At 38.3% G+C, this 19,382-nt stretch overlaps 1 protein-coding gene across 1 annotated transcript; it reads right to left on the bottom strand.

Moving 5' to 3' along the window:
• Positions 1–5,615: 5,615 nt before the first annotated feature.
• On the bottom strand, positions 5,616–19,014 carry fam78ab (family with sequence similarity 78 member Ab). The gene is made up of 2 exons (XM_087790729.1): positions 17,993–19,014; positions 5,616–7,839 (listed from the first exon to the last, which is right to left on the bottom strand). The coding sequence occupies exons 1-2, from the start codon at positions 18,325–18,327 to the stop codon at positions 7,314–7,316; spliced, it is 861 nt and encodes a 286-aa protein (XP_087646855.1). The 5' UTR covers positions 18,328–19,014; the 3' UTR covers positions 5,616–7,313.
• Between the last annotated feature and the right edge of the window lie 368 nt (positions 19,015–19,382).

Below are 19,382 nucleotides of genomic sequence, written 5' to 3'. Positions count from 1 at the left end.
TCCAGAACTTTAATGAGTCCAGATCGACTGATAAATAGACTCGATCACGACGTTGATTATTCATGGTGTTGTTTTGAGGATCAGACGTCAGTTAATCACACGTCAGTCACAGATCATCACCTTCAACAGATGAAGTCACTTTATTATTATTTATATTATTTATATTTATATGTCGTCAGAGCAGTGGTTACCGGCCTGCACAGGAAGAAAAAGAACTCAATAATTTGCATTTCCAATAAAAAACAAATGCAGTGTGAATCTGAAAACTGAAAGGTCTGAAAGTTATTCATTAGTATTCAAAGTAAATGATGGCATGAAGGAAAAATACTAATGTAAAAAAATACTGAAAACAGAGATAAAAGTTGAGGAGAATAAAATGAAGAAGACAAAGAATGAGAAGAAAAAAACACAAAAAGGGAGAAAGAAAATGAAAAGTTGAAGTACTAGTAGTAGTAGTAAAAGTACTAGTAGTATAATGGATGTAGTAGTAGAAGTGGTAGAAGTAGTAGAAGCAGAAGTAGTAATAGAAGTGGATGTAGTAGTAGAAGTAGAAGTGGATGTGGAAGTAGAAGTAGTAATAGAAGCGATTGTAGTAATAGAAGTTGTAGAAGTAGTAATATAAGTGGATGTAGTAGTAGTAGAAGTAGTAATAGAAGTGTTAGAAGTAGTAGAAGCAGAAGTAGTAATAGAAGTGTTAGAAGAAGTAGAAGTAGTAATAGAAGTGTTAGAAGTAGTAGAAGCAGAAGTAGTAGTAGAAGTGGATGTAGTAGTAGTAGAAGTAGTAATGGAAGTGTTAGAAGTAGTAGAAGCAGAAGTAGTAGTAGAAGTGGATGTAGTAGTAGTAGAAGTAGTAATGGAAGTGTTAGAAGTAGAAGTAGTAATAGAAGTGTTAGAAGTAGTAGAAGCAGAAGTAGTAATAGAAGTGATTGTAGTAGTAGAAGTAGTAATAGAAGTGGATGTAGTAGTAGAAGTAGAAGTAGTAATAGAAGTGGATGTAGTAGTAGAAGTAGAAGCAGTTGTAGTAGTAGAAGTAGTAATAGAAGTGGATGTAGTAGTAGAAGTAGAAGCAGTTGTAGTAGTAGAAGTAGTAATAGAAGTGTTAGGAGAAGTAGAAGTAGTAATAGAAGTAGTAGAAGCAGAAGTAGTAGTAGAAGTGGATGTAGTAGTAGTAGAAGTAGTAATGGAAGTGTTAGAAGTAGAAGTAGTAATAGAAGTGTTAGAAGTAGTAGAAGCAGAAGTAGTAATAGAAGCGATTGTAATAGTAGAAGTAGTAATAGAAGTGGATGTAGTAGTAGAAGTAGAAGCAGTTGTAGTAGTAGAAGTAGTAATAGAAGTGGATGTAGTAGTAGAAGTAGAAGCAGTTGTAGTAGTAGAAGTAGTAATAGAAGTGTTAGGAGAAGTAGAAGTAGTAATAGAAGTGTTAGAAGTAGTAGAAGCAGAAGTAGTAATAGAAGCGATTGTAGTAGTAGAAGTAGTAATAGAAGTGGATGTAGTAGTAGAAGTAGTAATAGAAGTGGATGTAGTAGTAGAAGTAGTAATAGAAGTGGATGTAGTAGTAGAAGTAGAAGCAGTTGTAGTAGTAGAAGTAGTAATAGAAGTGGATGTAGTAGTAGAAGTAGTAGAACAACAGTACAACACTTAAACTGTTTGTTGAAGTAAAATCTTTGTTTGGATCAACAAACATACTTTAGATAAATCGAGCTTCTAAAGATAAAACCACGACATCATCAGAGACGCACTTCCTGTTAGTTTAGTTGATACACATTTCCTGATTTAGAGAGAAAAAAACTCAGTAATACAATACTTTTGAATACTTTTTAAAATAAACAATGAAAATGCTGATCAGGGGAAAAGATTCTCAATATTATTACATGACACAACAATATTAAGTATTAGTAGATAAAAAAGTAAATATATAGCAAAAAATATATTTTATGAAATGAAAGAACTTCATTGTCTTGTCGATATATATTTTTTTTAAAAAAGGAAGTTAAATTCAATAATTTAAGATAATAGAAAAAGTCCTTATAAAATGTAGAAAAGTCTAATATTACAAGTACCATTAGAAATAATATAAATACAGTAAATTAAATTCATTAGCAATACATGTTTTTTTTTGTTTCTGACATATAGAGTAAAACATATTATTTATTTATTTGTATAATTTTTAAATTAACTTTCCCTCCTCGATGAGTAGAGAAATATTTAAGGTATATTTAAGTGTTCTTGTAGTTTTATCATTTATTGAGATTAAAACACAGAACATACATTGTTCTTGAATATATTATGTTTAAATGTGAATCATATTTTATTCTATGTATAAAGTTAATAAGTTTGTATTTATTTAAAAAAAAGAAAGAGTATCATTTAAACTTAAGTTAATATTTCTCATGTAATATTTATTCAAATTTTACACTCTTTTTTGTCGTCATCGTCGCATGTTCTTAAAAAAAACTCTCGACACCTTCAAGTACGTGTTTAGTATTTTCCATCAACAAATTGATTTCATGACATCCAAGAAGAGCTTGTTGAAGATCAGCTCTAATTTTAGACGTGTGTAATATCTAATCTCTGCTGGACACCCCTCTCACACACACACACACACTAACACGCGCACACACACACACACACAATCGCACACGCACACAAACAGGTCCAGTCTGGCTTTGGTTGTTTGGAATCAGTCAAGACACAACTCGACACCACTCGGGTCATGTTAGGGCTTCAAAGTGTGCGGCTGCAGATCTAATTATGACACGCACAGAAACACACAATCGCACACAAAGACACACAAAGACACACACTGTGACTCAGCCTGAAGAGGAGGCCCTTGTTTGTGACACATGACGGTGCATTCATGTGCGAGCGAGTTACGTAAGTCAGTGACTTGTTGTTCGTCTCTCATCGCATTTTATTTATTTTAATAATTGAAATATTTAACCAGTTTTACACGTAGAGTTTAATTTTCTTTTTACAAATATTCAAACGTAAATGTTCTAAAGTCAATATTTTTTAATTCGTAGCCTTTTAAATTCAATATAAAAATGTTGCTATCAAAGCCTCACTGTGATTGGCTGAAGGTTTGATCATTTGCTGCCGTTTGTTGGTATTTGTCTGGTATTTATAAACAAATGAAACCTTTTATCAAAGAAATGATGTAATTTAATGATTTAAAATATGCTTTAAGAAAAGGTTTTAAATGTTAAATTCAGTTGTTCGTGTGAAAACACAAACAAATAATGTTATTCAATATATTAAGACATGAGCAGCAATTAAAGATATATGTCATCTGTGTTTGAGTGTGTGTGTAGTCAGTGTGTGTCTGGAGGCACTGTGTGTGTGTAGTCAGTGTGTGTGTGTGTAGTCAGTGTGTGTGTGTAGGCAGTGTGTGTGTGTAGTCAGTGTGTGTGTGTAGTCACTGTGTGTGTGTAGGCAGTGTGTGTGTGTAGTCAGTGTGTGTGTGTAGTCAGTGTGTGTGTGTAGTCACTGTGTGTGTGTAGGCAGTGTGTGTGTGTAGTCAGTGTGTGAGTGTAGTCAGTGTGTGTGTGTAGGCAGTGTGTGTGTGTGTGTAGTCAGTGTTTATGTGTAGTCAGTGTATGTATGTGTGTAGTCAGCATGTGTGTGAAGTCGTTGTGTGTGTGTACTCAGCATGTGTGTGTGTAGTCAGTGTGTGTGTGTAGTCAGTGTGTGTGTGTAGTCAGTGTGTGTGTGGAGGCAGTGTGTGTGTGTAGTCAGTGTGTGTGTGTAGGCAGTGTGTGTGTGTGTAGTCAGTGTGTATGTGTAGTCAGTGTGTGTGTGTAGTCAGTGTGTGTGTAGGCAGTGTGTGTGTGTGTAGTCAGTGTGTATGTGTAGTCAGTGTGTGTGTGTAGTCAGTGTGTGTGTGTAGGCAGTGTGTGTGTGTAGTCAGTGTGTGTGTGTAGTCACTGTGTGTGTGTAGTCAGTGTGTGAGTGTAGTCAGTGTGTGTGTGTAGGCAGTGTGTGCGTGTGTGTAGTCAGTGTGTATGTGTAGTCAGCGTATGTATGTGTGTAGTCAGCATGTGTGTGAAGTCGTTGTGTGTGTGTACTCAGCATGTGTGTGTGTAGTCAGTGTGTGTGTGGAGGCAGTGTGTGTGTGTAGGCAGTGTGTGTGTGTGTAGTCAATGTGTATGTGTAGTCAGCATATGTATGTGTGTAGTCGGTCTGTGTGTCAGCGTGTGTGTGTGTAGTCGGTGTGTGTATATTGTGATGTCACTGATACACTTCCATCTATGGATCACTTCTTCAAAAAGGTCATGACCTCTGCTCTACTATAAAAGGCTAAATAAACCATCAAAACAATGACAAACATATAATTATATATAATAAATAATAATTCACCTCAATACACGTTTTCTTAATGAAGCTTTTGTATATAAAATTATTCTCTACGTCATTTTATAAGTTGATTTGTAAAAATAATAAAATACTATCAAAGTTGTTTCCAACAATTTGACAGAATAAATGTTTAGTAGTGTTTGTCCGTCCACCTGATTTTAGTGTTGGTTGGACGTTCGCTGGGCGACCTCTGACCTGGTCCAGGTAAAGGGGGGCAGAACACGCCCCTTAAAACTCAAATACGTCCAATTTCGGTTTGTTAGTAATAGTTATTTGTAAAGTGCTTCTCTAGACCAGGGTCACAAAGCGCTTCAATCAAAACAATACACAGTTTAAATAAATACTTTGAAAGGTCAAGACATGTACGACAAACACAGAGGTCGGATCCACAGACCTCAGAGCCCGAGCTGGGGTGTAAGTCTGGATCAGATCACTGATGGAAGGTCTGACCATGAATAGATCTGAAAGTAAGAACCAGAATTTTAAAGTTGATCCTGAAAGAAACTGGAAGCCAGTGAAGAGTTTTAAGGATCGGGAGAAATGTAAGTTCTTCTACTAGAGCAGCTCAGAAGTTTCTGGTCAGTTTTCTGAAGTGTTGAACTCGAGACACATCTTTGTCAAATACAACACCCAGGCTGGTGAAATTTAAACTATATTTAAAACATATCAAGTAAAGAATATTTCCTAGTATTTCAGCTCCTTTTGTAAATATTTGGAAGGCAAAGAATACAAATATAAATACTTCCCATTTCAAATAAAAATTATAATAAAATGTAATATAAAAATAAACATATATATAAATATATAAATAATATAAATATTTCCAGTAGTTTTCAAATGTCTTTGTAATTATTTACGTTCTCATCGTTTTTTTTATTATTATTTTGACACTTTTAAGTCTTTTTTTAACTTGTGGATTTACATGACATTCTACGGAGTCCCTGAAGGACATAACAAATATATATAAATACTTTTTTGCACATCCTGGCGAGACATGAGTGAAAATCTTGTTTATTCAAACTATTTTTTATTATTTCTGTTTTGTTTTTTTTCCTGATCCAACATATATTTCCATTTGACAATAATATGTTAACGGTGAAATAATTACTGTTCAAAAGTTCATTAAAGGAAGTCGATGGTTATTTATAGGAACATTAAATTCCGTTTTCTTATCTGTCAAAATACTCGGCAGTTACTTCATCTTTCGTCGGACGGAGGAAGTAAAAAAAAAACGACAAAATCAACAAATCGAGGGAAACAACTTTTTCTCAAACGAGTCCACGACCATTTATTCTGGCAACTGAGCGTCTTCAGACAGGAAGTTGTCACTCTTTCAGAAACAGAAACGTTTTCTTTGGGCGGAAGAGTCGGGACGACATGACGAAGAAAAGGGTTTAAGGCGAACACGTTTGCAGTAGCGATGTAAACGTAAGGCAGCGTGGATCCAATGTCTTGCATGTTTTCTTGAACCACCTTCAGTGCAGCGAAGCCTGGACGGTTAAAAATGCACTTTCCCAGCCTATAAATACAAAAACACAAGTGGTATTAAAACACAAGAATCCTGTGCGCGTCCGAGCGTGGAAGCATGTTGAAGTCACTCCGGATAAATACACAATAAAATAGAAAACAAATGTGGTTCGAGTATCTTTTGATTCGTCGAAGAATCAAACGTTTCTTTGAATTCAAAGCTGCATCAAAGTGTAAACTCAAGACGTCTCGTCATATTTACTGACCTTAAAGCCGCAATAAATACATTTTTTCCCCTCATAATTATATATATATATATATTAATTTTTCTCCCGTATTTATTATTGCTTGTCCCAGCTAACCAGGGTTGTTTTGGAAGTGAGCATTCCTGGAGTACCTTAATATCAAGGCATTAGTTAACTATCGTACTTTGAAAGTATATAAGCGACATCAGAATATAAGTTGAATTTAACATTTTAAAATTGTAAACTTTTATTTTATTTTTTAAATGTAAGCATTAAATTATTATTTTTTTATATTTCAATTCAATCATTTCTATATTGAAAGCTTCAATTACTGTATTTTATTTTTAAATACATTTATTAATCATAAAATATATCTAATAGTTGAAAAAAACTCAAAACAATTACTAAATTCAATGTTGTTTTCATTTGTAGCCTTTTGATGCTACAATGATTGGCTGAAGGTTCGTTGCTCGGTGCTCTGTTGGTAATGTCTGGTTTAATACTGACATTTTTATACTGAATTTAAAAGGCTATGAATGAAAAAACATTGAATTTAGAACTTTTATTTTGGAATTAATGGAATAAAAATATCAAATTCTATGTGTAAAACAAAAATGATAGTATTTTGGGTAGTTTTTTTTTTTAACAATTATTTAAAAAAAAACACAAAATCTACCTTTTCATCAATAAATTATTGAATTGAGATTTTAAAAACATGAATAAGTCGATACTTTAAAAACCCATTTCAATGAGAAAAACACTTTTAAACTTGTATAATATATTCTGATGTCACTGATACGCTTCCATTCGTGCTCCACGTGAAAATCGGGATTCGAACCCGAGACGTTTATCGACCGTTGAGATGTTTGCTTTAAAGTAGATTCCTGTGAGTTTACCATCAGTTTAGATGCAGGATCTGAATACTCGTTAAACTAAAGGATGAAATCCAAAAAAAAGTATTTAATAAAATACACATTTGTATTTTTAATTTCTTTTTAAATGGCCAGAAGAAGTTTTTTTTTTTTGTTGTTTATTCCTCCTGGACTGCAGGTCAAAGGTCAGTTCTGGGTGTAGCACAGTGAGATCCAGTTTCAAGGTAGAAGGTTGTTCGCTCCAGTTCTTCCCGGCGCTGGTTCCAGTTCCACGACACGCACACAAAATAAATACCGGAAGGAACACGAGAGCTGGTGAGGTACAAAAAGAAAAGGATGATACTGGTAGGTATCCAAGGCCGATCCGGTGGGGGCTTCAGTACTTGGGTGGGATGACCACCACGGCCTCGCCGCTCCTGGGCCGCCACATTAGCACCTGTGCGTCGTTGGCGTTGGGCTTGACCATGGCGTTGGGGGGGATGGGCTCGTTCTTGCCCAGGATCCGGGGCTGCTCTTGTGCTACGGGTTCGTTCAGAGCCGCCCTCTGACCCAGGGGCTTGTCGGGGTCCACGCGGATGTGGAGCCGCATCCTCCAGCGCACCGTCTGCAGGACCAGGGTCTCGGACGTGGCCTGGTTGACGGCCACCAGCCAGGTGGTGAAGCTCTGGTCGCGCCGGATGCCGCTGAGCTGAGGCACGTTGCTGTCGCTGACGGGGACCCCCCACGTCACGCTGGGGTAGAAGTTGTCGTTCATGCTGACCGTGAAGCGGCTCTCCTTCCTGGTGGGGCCCGTCACGGTGCAGGTCTCCGTCGTGTTCCCGTACCAGGGGTAGTTGACGCCGTCAGAGTCGCTGATGGCCGGGATGTTGCCGTCGCGGAGGTCGGGGAGCTCCCAGCTGGACCTGAGGAGACGCTCGTGTTATTCAACGGAACCGACGTATCAAGCTAGCAGGTGGACGTTAGCATTACAAGATCTTCTTCTCCTGCAGAGCATCAGAAGGAAGAGGTTGAGTCTCTCACCCCCTTCCTCCCTCTCTTCCTCCCTCTCTTCCTCCCCCTCTCTTCCTCTCCCTCTTCCTCCCTCTCTCTTCCTCTCCCTCTCTTCCTCCCCCTCTCTTCCTCTCCCTCTCTTCCTCTCCCTCTCTTCCTCTCCCTCTCTCTTCCTCTCCCTCTCTCTTCCTCTCCCTCTCTTCCTCTCCCTCTCTTCCTCCCCCTCTCTTCCTCTCCCTCTCTTCCTCTCCCTCTCTTCCTCTCCCTCTCTTCCTCTCCCTCTCTCTTCCTCTCCCTCTCTTCCTCTCCCTCTCTTCCTCTCCCTCTCTTCCTCCCTCTCTTCCTCCCCCTCTCTTCCTCTCCCTCTCTTCCTCTCCCTCTCTTCCTCCCTCTCTTCCTCCCCCTCTCTTCCTCCCCCTCTCTTCCTCTCCCTCTCTTCCTCTCCCTCTCTTCCTCCCTCTCTTCCTCTCCCTCTCTTCCTCCCTCTCTTCCTCTCCCTCTTCCTCCCTCTCTTCCTCCCTCTCTTCCTCCCTCTCTTCCTCTCCCTCTCTTCCTCTCCCTCTTCCTCCCTCTCTTCCTCCCCCTCTCCCTCCCCCTCTCCCTCTCCCTCTCTTCCTCTCCCCTCTTTCTCCCCCTCTTGCTCTTCCTCCCCCTCTACCTCTACCTCACCCTTTTCCTCCCCCTCTTCCTCCCCTTCTTTCTCCCTCTCTTCCTCCCCCTCTCCTCTCTTTCTCCCTCTCTTCCTCCCCCTCTCCTCTCTTTCTCCCTATCTTCCTCCCTCTCTTCCTCCGCCTATTCCTCCCCCTCTCCCTCTCTTCCTCCCCCTCTTCCTTCCCTTCTTTCTCCCTCTCTTCCTCCCTCTCTTCCTCCCCTCTCTTCCGAGGAGAAGATTACAAGAACTATTTTGCTACAACTTTACAACACAAGTCAAAACTCCCTGAGATGGTCACTAGTTTACCTCGTTGACTAGCGTAAGTTAACTCATGACGTGTACCTACTGACCTCTGAACAACATGACACTGCTTCATGAAGCTTCATCAACACATCACTAGTCACCAGATGAACACACGACCGTCACTTATTTAAACCAGCGAACGACGGTATCGACCCGTGAGCTTCTGGACCGACCCATCGCTCTGAGAATCGTTCGACCAGTCGACACGTTTCATCACCGGAAACATGACGTTCCGTCGGCTCGATCCAGCCGTGAGATTTATATAAAACTCACCCGGGGCTCAGATTAGGAAGTCAGGCACAAGCTAGTGTGCGTTTGTGTGCGTGTGTGCGTGTGTGCGTGTGTGTGTGTGTGTGTGCGCATCGCGTGAAAAAGAAAAAAAAAAGATTAATCCACTCGACTTTTGCTGCTGCATTAATTCCACGTTCAAGAATATTCATCTTGATTACGTTTCCATGCGTCGAGTGATCCTGGTGTTAGATTAAAGCCTTCCATGAGTCTGTGTGCGACTGTATTTGTTCCCTGTGTGTGTGCGTGTGTGTGTGTGTGTGTGTGTGTGTGTGTCTTCATGTTTGCATAGATGTGTGTCACATGTATGTTCAAGCCTCCATGAATATCTCTGCATTAATGCCTCGCCAAGAGCTGCTCTGTGTGTGTGTCTGTATGTGTGTGTGTGTGTCATCTTTGTTGGCTTTTTGTGTGCGCTTCCCTTTGTGTGTTTTTCCAAAAGTGTCTCTTTGTGTTTGACTTTTAGCGAGAAGGGTCTCTGTGATCCTCCGTTACACTCTCTATGTAGGAGCTTCTCTGGGATTCTTTGACCCGTGTGTGTGTGTGTGTGTGTGGGTGTGGGTGTGTGTGTGTGTGTGTGTGTGTGTGTGTGTGTGTGTGGGTGTGTGTGTGTCATCTTGTTGGTGTTCCCTCTTTCCAATTTTTGGTGTGTGATTTTCCTTGTGTATGTCCCTCCGTATGTACAGTATGTGTTTGTACCTTTATATCCGTGTGTGTCTTCACATGTGTGTGTCGTCCAGTAAACATTCCCTCTGTTCATTTTTTGTTGTCTCCTTGTGTGTCCATATGAGTCTCTGTGTCTTGTCTTCGTGGTACAGTACATAAATACAGTACATAAATACAGTACATACAGTACATGTTTGTGTATATGTGTACCTCCTCGAGTGTGTCATGCCATGTGTATGTCCTTATGCTAGCCTCCTTTACTCACTGTGTATGCTTGTCTGTAATACATACACTATACCTGTGTGTACCTTCATATATGTCTGTGTCTCCACATGTGTGTCATCAAAATGTGTGTGTGTACCTTCATATATGTCTGTGTCTCCACATGTGTGTCATCAAAATGTGTGTGTACCTTCATATATGTCTGTGTCTCCACATGTGTGTCATCAAAATGTGTGTACCTTCATATATGTCTGTGTCTCCACATGTGTGTTATCGCATTAGTGTTTGCTCTATTTAAGTTTCGTTGTCTGATTCTCCATGTGTATGTCCTTATGCTAGCATCAATGAGTGTCTCTCTGTGTGTGTGTGTGTGTGTGTGTGTCCTCTTTTCCTGTCCCCCATACATAAATAAATGTGTGTGTACCTCATATCACTGTGTCTCCACATGTGTGTATACCTTCCAGTATATCGTGTCTCCATGTGTGTATACCTTCTAATATATCTGTGTATCCACGTGTCTGTATACTTTCACATATCACTGTGTCTCCACATGGGTGTGTACCTTCTCATATCGATGTGTCAAAATGTGTGTATAACTTCTCATGTCTGTCTCCAAATGTGTGTATATCTTCTCATCTGTTTGTGTCTCCACATATGTGTCTATACCTTCTTGTCTTTCTCCATAATGTTGTGTGTACCTTCTTATACGTCTGTGTCTCCACATGTGTGTGTGTATACTTTCTTATACAGTATACATGTCTCCATAATGTTGTGTATACCTTCTTATACGTCTGTGTCTCCACATGCGTGTGTGTATACTTTCGTATACAGTATACATGTCTCCATAATGTTGTGTATACCTTCTTATACGTCTGTGTCTCCACATGCGTGTGTGTATACTTTCTTATACAGTATGCATGTCTCCATAATGTTGAGTATACCTTCTTATACGTCTGTGTCTCCACATGCGTGTGTGTATACTTTCTTATACAGTATGCATGTCTCCATAATGTTGAGTATACCTTCTCATATGTCTTTTTCTACATGTGTGTATACTTTCTTATATAGTATGTCTGTCTCCATAATGTTGTGTATACCCTCTCATACGTATTTTTCTACATCTGTGTGTATACCTTCTTATATGTTTGTGTCTCCACATGTGTGTATACCTTCTTATATGTACGTGTCTCTACATCTGTGTGTATACCTTCTTATATGATTGTGTCTCCACATGTGTGTATACCTTCTTATATGTTTTTGTCTCCATGTGTGTGTACCTTCTCATATTTCTGTGTCTCTACATGTGTGTATACCTTCTTATATGTATGTGTATCTACATATGTGTATACCTTCTTATATGTTTTTGTCTCCATGTGTGTGTACCTTATATATTGATGTGTCTCTACATGTGTGTATACCTTCTAATATGTTTTGTCTCCATGTGTGTGTACCTTCTTATATTTCTGTGTCTCTACATGTGTGTATACCTTCTCATACGTTTGTGTCTCCACATGTGTGTATACCTTCTCATACATTTGTGTCTCCACGTGTGTTTATACCTTCTCATACGTTTGTGTCTCCACATGTGTGTATACCTTCTCATATCTTTGTGACTCCACATGTGTGTGTATACCTTCTCATACGTTTGTGTCTCCACATGTGTGTGTGTATACCTTCTCATACGTTAGTGTCTCCAGGGGTGTGTATACCTTCTCATACATTTGTGTCTCCACATGTGTGTGTATACCTTCTCATACGTTTGTGTCTCCACATGTGTGTGTGTATACCTTCTCATACGTTAGTGTCTCCAGGGGTGTATACCTTCTCATACATTTGTGTCTCCACATGTGTGTGTATACCTTCTCATACGTTTGTGTCTCCACATAAGTGTGTATACCTTCTCATACATTTGTGTCTCCACGTGTGTGTGTGTATACCTTCTCATATGTTTTTGTCTCCACATGTGTGTATACCTTCTCATACATTTTGTGTCTCCACATGTGTGTATACCTTCTCATACATTTGTGTCTCCACATGTGTGTATACCTTCTCATACGTTTGTGTCTCCACATGTGTGTATACCTTCTCATACGTTTGTGTCTCCACATGTGTGTGTATACCTTCTCATACGTTTGTGTCTCCACATGTGTGTATACCTTCTCATACGTTTGTGTCTCCACATGTGTGTATACCTTCTCATACGTTTGTGTCTCCACATGTGTGTATACCTTCTCATACGTTTGTGTCTCCACATGTGTGTGTACCTTCTCATACGTTTGTGTCTCCACATGTGTGTATACCTTCTCATACGTTTGTGTCTCCACATGTGTGTATACCTTCTCATACGTTTGTGTCTCCACATGTGTGTGTATACCTTCTCATACGTTTGTGTCTCCACATGTGTGTCTCAGACCCTCTCTGATCCTCATGAGTTGTTGCATCACTGCGTCATTATTCAAGTGACTTCTCTGCTGTCACTTCTGAGCACAAACACACAAACGGCTGCAGCAGCAGAAGTTATCGATTGTCATCGTAGAAGTGACTGCGGCGTCCGTGGCTTCACTTCCTGTTCGTCTTTATTTGACACGGAGCTTCGTGACCTTTGGACTCTAAATCATTCCTTCACATTTTTTAAAAAGAAGCCATTCAGGGAACTTGAAAGTTTGGAGTCGTTGCTCAAGTCTCGTCACTTCCTGTTCTTCACTTCAAACTTCCTGTGACGAAACATCTAAATTCAAACAAAGCGTCTTCATCTCTGAGCCGGTGAATCGTGTAGTAAATCAACTGCCGCTCATCCTCCGCGTCCACGTTTGTTTGTAAACAACCGCCGCCAGGAGAATTAGCCGATCACAGATGACGAAGATCAGATCATGGCGTCCAGAGCGAAGGTAAAGTGAAACTGCTAATGACATCAATTACTGCGAGCTTTACTTTCCACGCGCTCCTGTCGAGTCTTTCTACTCTCGTACGCGCTTCAAAGATTTCTTTCACAGCCGCTATTTTTAGCCTTTTTAAGGGCCTCGTCTTATCGCTTCACTCCGGCGTGTCATCGGCCCGTCGGAGTATAAATACTCGCTCCCGACTCTCCGGGAAAAAAAAGAGGGCGAGCGACGACACAAAGATTGGAGAATGAACGCGGTTGGAGAATTTCAAGTGTATCATTTGAAGTCGGCAGCGAAAAATCATCGGCATTAACCGTCCTCAGCTGTTCGCTCCAATTATAGCACGACGACCATCAGAAGCAGCTCCTCAGAGTCCACGCCTTGAATGCATCCCAGAATTCCTCACCAGGAGAACCGAAGATCCACTTGGAGATACAGAGAAAGTCTTGATTCAACTCGTGTTGTGTTTCTTTGTTCATGTTAGTTTTCTTTGTTTTTAAGTGTTTCCATGACTTTTGTTTGTATTTTATTTCAATAAAGTTGATCTATTTTAAAAGTTCATCTGTTTGTTTAAATAAATATGAATATATATATGTGTGTGTACATGTTTGTAATATTTGTTTGTCAATAAACATGTTTGAAAAAAGTAAAAAAGGTCATAGTTAATGTTGGTATAATCGCAATAATTGACATTTGTTTATAAAGTACTTGTTTAAATAATTGATCATAAAGTGCGGACACGTTATAAAATAAAAAATAAATATTTAAGATGTATAATGGGATTTGATATAAGTATAACAATCTGACAATTGAACAAAATGTCTGTTCATAAAATGGTCTGTAACAAAACTCCTTTAAAGTTAGTTTTCCAACATTGTTTTATAAACATTTCTTTGTTTTCTATTCGTAATTTGATTTATTAACTTCATTTAATTGTCATTTAAAAGTCACAGAACTGTATTTTTTAGTTCTTTTTGCTTTTGTTCGTCTCCGTTTCTTTGTTTTGTTTTCCATTCTGAGAGAGAGAAGGATAAAAAATATATTCTAAAGTACATTCGATAATGTTTTCAAAAAGAAATTAAAAGTTAAAGTTAGTTTTACGGTTAATCAAAGTCCCTTTAATTGTTGATAATCTGTTAATCTTGTCTTAAATACTGTCATCTGTATCAAAATCAACATGACAGACAGACAGACAGACATTCATTTACATAAATAAACCATCAATTATAACGATTACACAGAGACTTCCAACACAAGTAAAATGGATGTATTTGCATAGTGAGAGTTTGACTACTTCCTGGTAAATTTACATTTATATTTTGTTTGGCGAACAAGAAGAAGCGAGTTTTTATTTTCCATGTTTGTGTGAAACCTTGGAAGTGGTGCATGGAAGTATATCTTTGCCTTTTAATGTAACACTTTATTTATTTTTTATTGATATGTTGTTTTTTCAGAATTTCTCTTCTTAAATAAATGAATTCAATTGATTACAAATACCAAAAAAAATGACCATCTGATCTACTTGATTGAACATTTTTATATTGCATTAAAAGGCTACAATTTTAAAAGATGTTTAATTTTGAACATTTATTTTTAATTATTGGAATTAAAACAAAAAACTTTATGTGTAAGAAAAAAAAATCCATCCATTTTTTAAATATTTTAATTTTTATTAAATTATTTTATTCAAAATTCAACCTATTAATAAGTATTGAAATCAATACAAAAAAAAAAAACCTTGAAAAAATCTTGAAAATAATTCAATGTAATTTTTCAAAAAAGTTATTCAATGCTTTAAAAAAACAAAACAATATACTTCCATACATATGTATCATACGGTAAAGAGTAATTTAACGTTGATGGTTTCAGTGCCAGCATTACAGTGTAAACTCAACCACACTTAAAGTAAATATCTCAACTTAAAACTATCACTTACATGGTCATGAAACTGTTTTTTTCCGTGAGCTGAAAAAAGAGGTAAAGAAATGACGCATGTTTTTGACCCAACCATGCACTTCTCTCGCCCTCGCACACTTGTGTGGGGGCCCCACAGTGCAGGGGGGCCCGGGGCGGGGTCTCTAATCTTAGCCGCGCAGCACTTAAACAGCGTCCGAACACTGCGACGCGGAAAGATAAAGAACATTGTCAACACTTGTGGTCGACCGCATGTGTTAGCGTGAATTCACTGGATCCTGAAACACGCTATTGAAGCTCAACCACTAGTTAGCAAACTGAACAATCGAGTTTGACTTTCACTTCCTGTCCGTCTCCATGGTTACCCAAGAAAATACACTTTTGTTAATGAGAATAAATGATAAAATACCAACATTTCTGTACTAATTCACTGATTATTATTATTTTGTAACGATGGTTTAACATTTGTATCCATTCAATACAATATTATTTTATTAAATTTAACACCTAAGACTAATGATGTGTTGATGAAGCTTCATGAAACAGTGTCATGTTGTTCAGAGGTCAGTAGGTGGCGCCATCAGTTTAAAAATGATCTTTCATTAGAACAGTTGTTCAAACCAAAGGAAAATAGTGCAGAGACGCCATCTAGTGGACTCTGAAGATAATGACACTGCTTCATGAAGCTTCATCAACACATCACTACAATCTAGTGGACTCTGAAGATAATGACACTGTTTCATGAAGCTTCATCAACACATCACTACCATCTAGTGGACTCTGAAGATAATGACACTGTTTCATGAAGCTTCATCAACACATCACTATCATCTATTGGACTCTGAAGATAATGACACTGTTTCATGAAGCTTCATCAACACATCACTACCATCTAGTGGACTCTGAAGATAATGACACTGTTTCATGAAGCTTCATCAACACATCACTATCATCTATTGGACTCTGAAGATAATGACACTGTTTCATGAAGCTTCATCAACACATCACTACCATCTAGTGGACTCTGAAGATAATGACACTGTTTCATGAAGCTTCATCAACACATCACTATCATCTATTGGACTCTGAAGATAATGACACTGTTTCATGAAGCTTCATCTACACATCACTACCATCTATTGGACTCTGAAGATAATGACACTGTTTCATGAAGCTTCATAAGAACATCACTAGGTAAGATCCTTCTAATATCATCAAATCTTTAAATATATATAATAACCTATTTTTTTAATATACAATACTTGATATAATTTTATACTTATAATAGTTTGGGAGCACAAAGTGGTTTAGTGGTTTACTCTGGTTACTCAAGTTTCCTCCCACAGTAGCATAAAGAGGATCGTGAAGAACTTGAAAAGGTTTGTCGGGTTTTCATTCATTTCGATTTTTTTCTTGATTTTATACTTTGTAAATCTTTATGCAAAAGTTTCCTTCGGTGTGACGTATAAAAAAGAAAGATTCAAATGTATGTGTGATGCCATGTTTACCATCTTATTGTCAATAAAATGTAGTTCTAAAATGATTAAAAGTTAAATTGTTTGTAGTTGTGAGTATTTGTCTGACTGTATGTGTGTCTCTGTATGTCCTGCCATTCACCCAAGCTAGCTGGGACAGGCTCCAGCGGTAGAACATTAAAGTAAATATTTATATGAAGAATATTCACTAATAATAATTATTAATATCATCTATCATAGTTATGACTGTTACACTTTTATCTTCATAGCACTGACAATTGATAATACACTTTATAATCACTAAAACTTTTATTATTTCGGATATTACTTAAATTATATTAATTAAAAATTATAAACTTAATTAAAAAATGCACTAAAATGCTAACGCTATTATTACAAAGCTAATAATACAACAAAGCAACTTTTACATCACAAAAGCTCTTTTTGACAACTTCCTGTCAGTCAAATTGAATTTCCGCTTTTTTTTTATAATTACGTATATACTTAACTTTATAACGTATTTGAAGTACAACTAATACTGAGACGGCAGTTATAACAATAAGGATAAATAAAAGTTGTTAAGTACAACTTTATTACAACGCGACATTGTTATTATTAATATTACTTTTATGAATACTGCGATTTTTTTTCCTGTACTAGTGTTATTGTGATAATATCAGCAACAAAAATAATAATTTGTAATTGCAAATTATATCTGATCTTACTCAAAATACAACTATACTGAAACTTTCCTGAACTTAATAAAACTAAAAAAAAAACGTACTCATGCTAATAGTACAAAGATAATATTACAACAAAGAAACTTTTACATCACAAAAGCTCTTTTTCACAACTTCCTGTCCGTCAAATAGAATTTCCGTTTTTTGTAAAATTATAATAACGTATATACTTAACTTTATAACGTATTTGATAAGTACAACTAATACTGAGACGGGAGTTATTACAATAAGGATGAATAAAAAGTTGTTAAGAACAACTTTATGACAATGTGACATTGTTTATAATTACCATTACTTTTATCAATACTGCAATATTTTTTCCTGTACTCGTGTTATTGTGATAATATCAGCAACAAAAGTAATAAGAATTGCAAAAATATATATCCGAGATCTTACTCGAAATACAAGTATACTGAAACTTTTCCTGAACTTAATAAAACAAAAACAAAAACGTACTCATGCTAATAGTACAAAGATAATATTACAACAAAGCAACTATTACATCACAAAAGCTCTTTTTCACAACTTCCTGTCCGTCAAATAGAATTTCCGGTTTTCGAAAAAATATTATAACGTAGTATAACTACATGAATAATTGAACGATTAAATAAAAGTTCAGTACAATTTTACTACAACGTGACATTTTTATCTACAATACTTTTTTTCAATACTTCTATATTTTCTTCTACTATATTTAATTCCTTCATCCGTATTTGATATCATGATAATAACAGCAGCTAAAATAATGATGATAATGATAATAATAATAATAATCATAACTTGTTGTATTGATGTGAAAAAAAAAAGAAAAAAAGTTTACCATTGAGTTATTTTTAGTTAAATATTTGAGTAAAAACAGGAACTTGAAATTTGGTTCAAAAAACATTTTAAAACGTTAAAAAAAAACACAAAACTCCACTCACATGCCCTTGTCTCCGTACGTGTTGTGGAACTCCATGTGGTTACACGCCTGGATCCAGCCGAAGGTCCAGGTCTCCTTGCCGGCCACGGGCGGCACCAGGACCCGCGCGCACGCGCGGAAGTGCGGGGTCCGGTAGCGCAGGACCACGCTGGAGGTCTCGTCGATGCTGGTGGGGTTCTGGTCTATGGACGCGTTCACCTCCAGGACCAGCAGACTGTCTCGGAAGCTCTTGGGTTTGTTGCAGCGGAGGCTCTGGATGCAGCCCATGGCACTGAACAGAGACACGAGCCACAGGGGGGTCCAGGAGGAGGGGGGGTCCCGAGGAGGAAGACGCATGAGGGGGTGGGGGGCACACCTGGGGGGGGGGGGGGTCACCGCAGGTGAGGGACTCCTCCCGGGAACGTCCGGATCATCTCGTGGTGAAACCCAAACGTGTCGCTCCTCAGGACTTCATTCAAAGGATTGAGTTACTCAAGATAAATAATTAAAAATAAATAATAAATTAAATTATTCTGTATAATCCACGATAATCCAAGTTTCTTTTTAAACCAATATTGTCTTTGATGATGACGCAAAAAAAGCGGATTAAGTTTCGCTCAAAGCGTCATTTTTTTTCTGCGCATAAAACCAAGAAATCTATACGTGTATAAAAAAGGAGCCCCTGGAAAGCCTCCCGTGTCGGGGTCAGAGGTGTGTGTGTGTGAATCCTCCACACACGCTCCTCCAGTTACCGAGGCGGGTTCGGCGGCTCCGCGCCATCCAGAGGACACCGCCGGGTCAACTTTAGCACGGACCGTCTCACCCGAGCCATCCTTCTCGAGGGGCTGCTGAAGATCGCAGGCGCGTGTGGATGGAGCGCGTGCGCGCGCCGTCCGTCCGTGCGTGCGCGTCCGGGACGTGGTGCTGGTCCCGGGTTCGGACTCCCGGGTTCGGACTCCCGGGCTCGGACTCGTAGATTCCAGGACACAGGCTGTCACCGCCGCGCGCGTCCCATCGCTCGCCTCCCTCGGCAGGTTCACCCGCGCTACGCATCCGTCTGACGCCGCCGACGGCGAGCCGCTTTATAAGCCTCTGTGTGACGTCACGTCCGCTGCGTAGGCAGGCTGGGTAATGTAGTCTCTAAGAGCCGGTGACGCGGAATTACTTTTGTTAACAAACAATTTCACTTTATTATTAAAACAATACAGTTTATGAGCATCTTTACAAATGATTATTATTTTCAATTCATATATATTACACAACCGAATAACTATTATGTGTAAATGTTTATTTTCTATTACACTACACTAACTGTTTAAAGGGTAAAGGTAAAGGTATCTATATTTATTTTATTTTATTTTTTTTATTTTATTTTATTCTGTTAATAGTGTTAATTTTCTAATATTGTAAAT

The sequence above is a fragment of the Callionymus lyra genome, chromosome 5 (genome assembly GCF_982586985.1).
Source record: "Callionymus lyra chromosome 5, fCalLyr1.hap1.1, whole genome shotgun sequence".
In the NCBI taxonomy this organism is placed as follows: Eukaryota; Metazoa; Chordata; class Actinopteri; order Syngnathiformes; family Callionymidae; genus Callionymus; species Callionymus lyra.
The sequence above is the reverse complement of the archived record's forward strand: the minus strand, read 5'-3'. Positions and strand labels throughout refer to the sequence as shown.

Coding starts and splice junctions, on each gene's coding strand:
- fam78ab (XM_087790729.1), bottom strand. CDS start 18,327: ATGCGTCTTCCTCCTCGGGACCCCCCCTCCTCCTGGACCCCCCTGTGG. Junction 7,840..17,992: donor ACGTACGGAGACAAGGGCAT/GTGAGTGGAGTT, acceptor GCGTCTCCTCAG/GTCCAGCTGGGAGCTCCCCG.